Below are 7,914 nucleotides of genomic sequence, written 5' to 3' on the forward strand. Positions count from 1 at the left end.
TTGTACCTTTCTACTGTCATTTGTTTGTTGCCAATAAATTCAGCTCTAGGAGGTAATTCTGAAGATCCATGCTGAGATTTGTTATCCGAAGTCACATCATTGTCTCCACTGGTATTTGGATGAGAAACAACTGAGGTGTTACTTAATTTTATGACAGTTGATGTGAGTCTCAACGAGTACTTAAATTTTGGATACCTTCGGGCACTGACTGATAATCAGCTGCTTTGTTGCTCGTGAAGATGATGAACATGGCAGTGACTCCAGGGGGAACATATCCCTGCAACTGCAAGTGCCATAGTCGACACAGGATTGAAGCTTTGCTAACCTTTTCTTGTAACAGTTATCAATGTAGCTGTCATACTCAACATTGCAAAGGGCGCAATAGAATTTCCAGTGCAGTGATAATTAATACAAAGTTGAACATAATTACCTCATCAACTTCTGATCTAAGAGAAAGATATTTGGCAGCAATGATGTGCCAACACCGGTCACAACGATAGTTGTCAAGATGCTCCACCACAGTGAAGTACTTTAGGCAATCCACCAAGCTACACCCACTGGTCTAGTGTCATGACATAGGATAAATGTAACAAACAAAAATACCATTAATGAGCATAAAATGGACAGCGAATGAATAATTTTTTTTAAAAAAAACTTGAATCATCCAATGAAATTTAGGAAGGTTGACGCGGATATACAATATCTCCATTTGCATTAAGGACTGGCGAAAGAGGCAAGCAGTGGAAATTCTCGAAGTCCAATGACAGCTGTGAGATATGTAACAAGGGAGAACATTAAAATTAACAAAACAGGAGTATTTTAAGCTAACTGTCAAAATGCGCAAAATAACTTATTGGCAATATGAAAATAGCATCACTTGTTGTTGGCTAAATTACTTCCATAATAATAATTCTTTAATTTTACCACGGCTAGGAAAGGTAGGGGCATGCACTGGACATCGTGTCAATATCTATGTATCCAGTGGTATATCCGGAACAAAATGCATTCATATATGAAAGACAACAGTAGGTTACTTTTTTATAAGCCACAATTCAACAGTGACAGAATAAGAAGCATAGGAAATTAGGAATCTACCACAGAAGAACAGTTTCTGCAAGACAATATGATGCCAACTGTCACATCAAAGGGGCCAAATAGGTTTTGTTTCCAGCGCTTGCATTCAGGCAGGTTACCTTCCCTTTGCTTGTATACTTTGGAGTCAGAAAGGGTGATGTTTGCCAGAGAACTCCTATGTGGTACATAACAATGGGCAAATTCATCCCTCAATGAGATCAGAAGATGGAGAAAAGCTTCTGAAGCATCCTATAAGGAAAATTAGTTCTTATGATGACTGCACATCTAATGCAATACTAAAAAATGAAAACAAGATAGAGAAGTAAATATTATACCTGCTGTCTGGTCAGATTGAAGCGACCAACATACAAACTCAAAGCATGCATTACTCCATGTGGATTCAACACAGTCCTTTCATCTCGAACTATGCTTAAGTCTGCAACATGCAAAGCTCAAGTACAATAATAACAATTTGTGAGCATGTAACAAAAAAGCATTTATAATCAAATGGTGGACATCAATAATAGAGTGCCATGCGGTTATATTTTGCAGGACATGACCAATGTCAGAAGAATAAAGCGAAAAAGATAAAAAGAAGTCCCATTCAGTGGTTTTATATAGAAGCAAGAACATATTATGTGGAGCAAAGAATCCAAGCAATGCAAATAACAAGGACCTATCAATTCCCAAGAAAATCGGAGCATAGGAGAAAACACTGTCAAAAAATTTATAGGTTGCATGGATTCCACCACCGGTGAATGCATTATGTTGCATATGCAGCTGAGGACCCCACATGATATTTGAACTTATAAGCCATGTACTGTATTATAGGGGTTCACATACAGCTCAAAAATTCTCAATAGAAGCCCCCACCCCCCTGAAATTGCCTGCAGTAAAAGGACAATACTTGCAATGGACACTGAGTCGTATTTAGAAGTTCACAGTGGGGATCTCGAAAATGATAAGAAGTTCAATAGTCCATAGTATAAATCTTACCTTCCAAGAGAGAACTTAAAGCAAGAAGAAGAGGTATTCTTACAGCCTTTTCTTCAGGTAGCAAGCCATCAGTTGCAAGCAAATTATCTAGAAAGGAAATAAAACCATCACAGCTGGCAAGTGCCTGCCAAGGAAAGGCTATCTTATTTAGCATTCACATAGTTGGATGTCAGTAGAATTAGACAGTCAATATTTACCTGGAGGATGACATTAAGAAAGCAATTGTTGCCAAGATTTCGCTGACCTCCAACATAGTATGCCCTCCCTGATCCCGAAAACATAGCAGCAAAATGACTTGTCGTCTTTCCCTTGTGACAAAACATAAGAATCAGAAACTCTGAGATGAATCATCGTGCCATAAACCTAAAAAAACCAATGAACCAATGAAACAGACATAGTATATTACAACCCATACGGTGGATGTAATAACAGAAATTCTTTTAGGTTCCTTTTGTTTTTGTTCTTTCTCTCAGGGAGCAAACCTCCCAGATAAACCAAGCGACAATGAGGAACTAAAATCGGCACCATACACGAATGATTAGATCCCACAGTGCAACTGGTTGTCTGCATGCACCCCAGGTCAGGTGATATACTTCGAAGGTAACCTAAAACTGAGACCACTGTCTATCTATCCATTTATTAGCTATTTCCTCATTTAGTGTTTTTGTAATAAAAAACTAACATGCTGAGCTCAGATGCTCTATTTTTCCTCTGCATATATGTAAAACATGCTTGTGTCCTCCTCTTGTCTGGGGGGGGGGGGTGATCGGTTACTATTGGGGGTTATTTCTATTCACTGAGAGCTCAAGCATTGCAATGTATTTTGTGTTGATAGACGTCTTTACTTCAGTATAAAATAACCCTGACCTCACCGGGATGAACTATAGTCTTCTTTACGAAAGGTGACCATGCTTCCTATTGAACTGCATGTAAAATAATAGTTTGTTATCTGGTTCACACTTATGTGGCTATCAAGAGCTTGCAAGGACAGTCCAGTTTACACAGGATCTTTGCTGGATTTGCTATTTATGATACTTCCGAATTGGATACATATTTCACCTGTAACATGTTTTTTTGTAACTTGAAATAACACAGGTTGTGAGTTTATTGCAAGCAACTTAACTCTTTTATCTATGTCAAGAACAAAGTAGTTATAGCTCAAATAATACATGATGTCAGGAGGAACTTACTGCATATGGCATTTAGTTGTGTTTCATATTTCATATATTAGAAAAATGTTAAATTATGAACATTAACTAGAGACCTTTTTATTTTGTTTTCGTAGCTCATAGTTTGGAATTCTCTTGCATAATACTGGCGTTTTTCTTGTCCAAACAATCAGTAAAGGACAACTTTGAAGACACTAAATTTTTACATATTGTTCATTATTATTAATAGGGTTGTTCGGACAGTCCCTACCATCGTCATAATTAACCTTCTTACCTTTCAAGGTTACAAAAAATCTAACACCCCCAAACAAATCTTATGTTGCTAGCAACCTTTTTCATGCTACCTTGTGCTGGGCATGGCTTCTTGTAACAAAGAAGAGAGGAATCGATGCATCCCCAAAAATGAGAGGAGAAATCAAGCATCCATTTGTGAGTATCATTAATCTAACGTATCTAACATGTAGCTACACGAGCATGAGGGATCACATTACAAGACAAAATAAGAAATGAACTCACCTCTTGAAGCTCTTTATTTATATCGATATATTCAAAAATTCCAGCATCATTCTTTTTCTCCTTGATAAGCTTCTTGACCTGAAACACATGGATATAAGAAACATCTGTAAGTACACGAAATGGATTTATCATCTCATGGTAGTGTTTACCCCTTAATGGATAAGAACCATGCATGAAAGTGCATATGGCAGGCTCCATGAGCACATCTCCGGTAAGTCCTGCAGATAGCAATTTGTATTTAATCCTAAAACTGAAACTCTCATTTAGAAAAACAAACTAAGAACAACCGCGACCATGCCTGCAATTTGTATTTAATCCTAAAACTGAACCATGCATGAAAGTGCAGATGGCAGGCTCCATGCTTACTTAACTTCATTTTGGCTTTATTAACAATTAATTAGGGACGGAAAGTGAATAAAATTGAAGCCATCAAAGCAACTAATATGAAAACAAATATTATGCATTCAAAATAATCACCACCATGGCAAAAGGAGTAAACCAAAATAATCGTTCCTAAAAGACTGTCATTCTAGCTATGCACCTCTCTAAGGAACAGAGGTAGTGGATGATATAACAGCATGTAACTAAATTACATGGTACCGAGCAACGGCAAATAAGCAGAGTATATCTCAATTTTACCACCTTCCAGCTTATAACTGGTCTTCCAAATTATAACCGGTCATTGAGGATTTCATAATCCAAAGGGAAAAAATTATATGACAAAGAAAACATAACAAACATAAGATTGCTCAGTCAAATACTTCAAGAAATTCCATGTCAGATCTGTTTGATATTTGAACAGGAAAAATTCTATCCTAACAAGAATCGTGATGCCAATTGTCAACAGCAAGAGGTAACCAGAACTTATGTGCCTACGCTACTTACTAACTGCATGAACACTGACCAGATAATTAGAAACAAACAATGCTTCCAAACATGCTAAGAGCTAGTACACAAAATTTAAAGAACTCACAAAAACAATAAAGAAAATAATAGGTCCTGTGCACTAGTGTATCACTGTCCGGAAATGATAGAAACAGTATTAGTGTCATTCCACTAAATGCATGAATCTTTGATTGTCAGACATGACAGCTGCGCAGTTTAGCAGTGCCATGATGAGCAAAATGGTGAATTGCAAATGAAAAGTAATTATGATAGTCCTGAACTCCTTACTATTGCCACATTTTTACAAATCAGACCAAAACCTGCGTAAGGAAATCTATTCTAGATACCAAAATAGTTGCGCAGATTATCAAAATTAGACCAAAACCTTTCCTGATGACTTTCATATATACTCGTTAGCGGACTGACCTTGGACAAGTATGCCGGCGACGACGGGTGGAATGGGGGACGGGGTCCAAAGCCCCAGTCAGCCTCGTGCCATCACCTCCTCCGCTACCGTGGCAGGTGGGTATGGCTTCTTCTCTAGTGTGGCCACTGTCGATGCGAAGAGTTCGGCGCTGGCGGGACTCTGATGGGAGACTGCCACACCCCTGATATAGTCGCTGCAAACAATGTTACATGGTGACTGCATTCTAGGAAAGGACGACACCCGATGCAAACGGTGTTATTAATCTTACTCCATGCATTCGAGATAAAATTTGTCATAAATATCTTGCACTATGTAGATGCTAGTATATAAAAACCCTTTGCTGAAAAAACTTTAGCTAGTATATTCTACATGTAAATACAAACCTTTGCTTTAAGTTATCAAAAAAGAACCTGTAAAAGCATAAGAAAAATTAGCAGGGCGACTGAGTGAACACCAATGACACTATCATGTAAGGTTGCCAGAATTATAACAATTTTTTCTGTATAAGTAATAGATGATAAAGAAAGCAATCCTTGGTATATCACTACAGCTCCTAAGTTCTGTTGGCAAACTTGATTTTCCAACCGAAAGATTGCGTGGGCAATGTCAGAAAAGACAGGCAAGCACCTATAATCATTTCTATCTGCAGTATGCCAGTATGGGTCTTTAATAATTTCTATCTTCTTGTGTCTTGCTATTGTCTCTGTTTCTGCTATCCAGGCGAATGTTCTTGAAGAACTACTTTTCTCAGCATCTCTTGAGTATGATACAAGCAACACATTACGGATAGTTCTCTCTAAGCTAAAAAGTACAGAGGCAAGTGCTCTCATCCATATTTTATACCATTTCATATTAATAGCAATAAGACTATCGTCTTTCTAAAAAATAAACAAGTGTTTCATCTTTCTCTTCGCAACGGACTGATTGACAGTATTAATTTCATTGTATATATGCATTGTTAAATATTCCAGGACTGGGTTGTGACTGTTCCTGAGGGCCGTGTCGAGGTCTTGACTATCACCGAAAGATACAACACAAAACTTTGTTCACTGATGAAGAAGTCTGACATTAAAGATGAGACCTACCATTGGACCCATAATTATCATTTTAATTTTAGTTTATATGAGAAGTTACTTTGCAGTGTGTTTGATATTCTCGAAGATGGGCAACTTGTAGAGTTTTGTTTTTCTTTATTCACTACATATCATTGTATCTTCTCTGGTATGCTTTAAAAGGATCACACCCTGCTACCACATAGCTGATTTGTTCATGGACAGCAGTGTTCCATCACGAGTTCTTGAATGTACTATCTAATTTGACTACCAGGAGGCTGATGAGATACTGGAAATAACAAAGCAAGGTACACTAAACCCTCGAAGTCAGAATCGCTGAAGAAGGGAAGACTGGAAATAACAAAGCAAGGTGTACTACAATGAACCAAAAAACCAAAGCAACATAACAAAGCGAGGACCGGTGGAACGATTACCTCAAATCGCTGAAGAAGGGACGACTGGACGATTTCGTGACCGGTGGTTGTTCGCCAGGTATCCAATGCGGCAGATCTACACGAGCGACATGAACGATGAGCCAATGCACATGAATCCGGTGCCGAAACAAAAATCAATCGAAACAAAAGAAATAGGGATCCCAAGAAGAGGAACGGACGACGGCGACGGAGTCGACGAGAAGAAAGGAGCGCTTGCCAATTAGGGGGAAAAGGAAGACAACACAGCAGAGGGGCTTCATATAAGAGATTGGGAGAAAGCAGCGGCATGGGCGCTGCGGTGGAAGGACAGGGCACAGTGAGCCGACGCTGTTACGGAGACGGAGGACGCTTAGAGGCACGACAAGTCGCGGATTTATCGGATTTTGAAATTCGGTGAACAGCATCACATGGCGGTATGGGCACGCGCACCGGACCGCAACGGAGAGAACTGAGGAGAGAGGAGATGGGCACTGACCGGACAAGCAGCGACGCGCCGGCCGCCACGGACGCGCTGGCCGCCACCGACGCGCTCGGCCCGAGCCGTAGCAAGGACGCCCAGGCGGAGGCCCCCAGGTCCGCGCACGGGAACGCCTCGACGGCCGCCCCGGACATCTTCGAGATCCGCGGGCGTGAGAGAAGGGCGCGGCGGATCTTGGGAAGCGCGTGTCGGAGACGAGAGAAGCGTGGCGTGAATCGGGGAAGCGCACAGCGGACGGAGCCGGGTGCCTGCTCGTCTCACGGCGTGACACTGCTGCGAGGGTCCCACACACAGCGACCGGCGCCAGCGCGAAGCGCGGAGGGAGCGTGAAACCCCAGCGGGTTTTAACAAGAAGTAATGTGATATGCCATCGTAGAATCTCTACTGTCACTGAACCTTGTAGTTATTAGGTTATATACGCACTACCGGAATCGCAGGCTTTGCCGAGTGCAGTACGCTTTGCCGAGTGCCTTTTGTCGGGCACTCGGCAAAGAAGGCTTTGTCGAGTGCCGCACTCGGTAAAGTTAGGAACTCGGCAAAGAGCCCCTTTACCGAGTGCTGAACACTCGGCACAGGGGGCTCTCGGCAAAGACACGTTTTGCCGAGTGTCAAACACTCGGCAAAGGGGGCTCTCGGCAAAGGGCCGTCAACGGCCGTCCCAAAGCTGACGGCCGTTAGTCGTTGCCGAGAGCCTACGACTGGCACTCGGCAAAGAGGATTCTTTGCCGAGTGCCACCCTGGGGGCACTCGGCAAAGAAGTCTTTGCCGAGTGTCATCTCTAGACACTCGGCAAAGTATATTTTTATTTTTTTATTTTGTCTCCCAAATTTTTTGTGGTATGTTCCTACACTGTGTAGACCTACATGTATCATTTGTGCACAAT

At 41.1% G+C, this 7,914-nt stretch overlaps 1 protein-coding gene across 1 annotated transcript; it reads right to left on the bottom strand.

Moving 5' to 3' along the window:
- Positions 1 to 70: 70 nt before the first annotated feature.
- LOC103651463 (ubiquitin carboxyl-terminal hydrolase 27) lies at positions 71 to 7,165 on the bottom strand. The gene is made up of 9 exons (XM_008677095.3): positions 7,029 to 7,165; positions 6,554 to 6,629; positions 3,756 to 3,833; positions 2,268 to 2,378; positions 2,071 to 2,194; positions 1,410 to 1,510; positions 1,096 to 1,323; positions 699 to 767; positions 71 to 562 (listed from the first exon to the last, which is right to left on the bottom strand). Exons 1-9 carry the CDS (start codon positions 7,163 to 7,165, stop codon positions 362 to 364), a joined length of 1,125 nt encoding a protein of 374 aa, XP_008675317.2. The 3' UTR covers positions 71 to 361.
- Between the last annotated feature and the right edge of the window lie 749 nt (positions 7,166 to 7,914).

Source organism: Zea mays, chromosome 3, assembly GCF_902167145.1.
Source record: "Zea mays cultivar B73 chromosome 3, Zm-B73-REFERENCE-NAM-5.0, whole genome shotgun sequence".
NCBI lineage: Eukaryota > Viridiplantae > Streptophyta > Magnoliopsida > Poales > Poaceae > Zea > Zea mays.

What these genes read in the sequence shown, in the direction of transcription:
- LOC103651463 (XM_008677095.3), bottom strand. Translation starts at nt 7,165, where the DNA reads ATGTCCGGGGCGGCCGTCGAGGCGTTCCCGTGCGCGGACCTGGGGGCC. An exon ending in TTCTTAATGTCATCCTCCAG is followed by an intron (nt 2,195 to 2,267) that starts GTAAATATTGAC and finishes TTTCCTTGGCAG; the next exon opens with GCACTTGCCAGCTGTGATGG. An exon ending in GCAGAAACTGTTCTTCTGTG is followed by an intron (nt 768 to 1,095) that starts GTAGATTCCTAA and finishes CATATCTCACAG; the next exon opens with CTGTCATTGGACTTCGAGAA.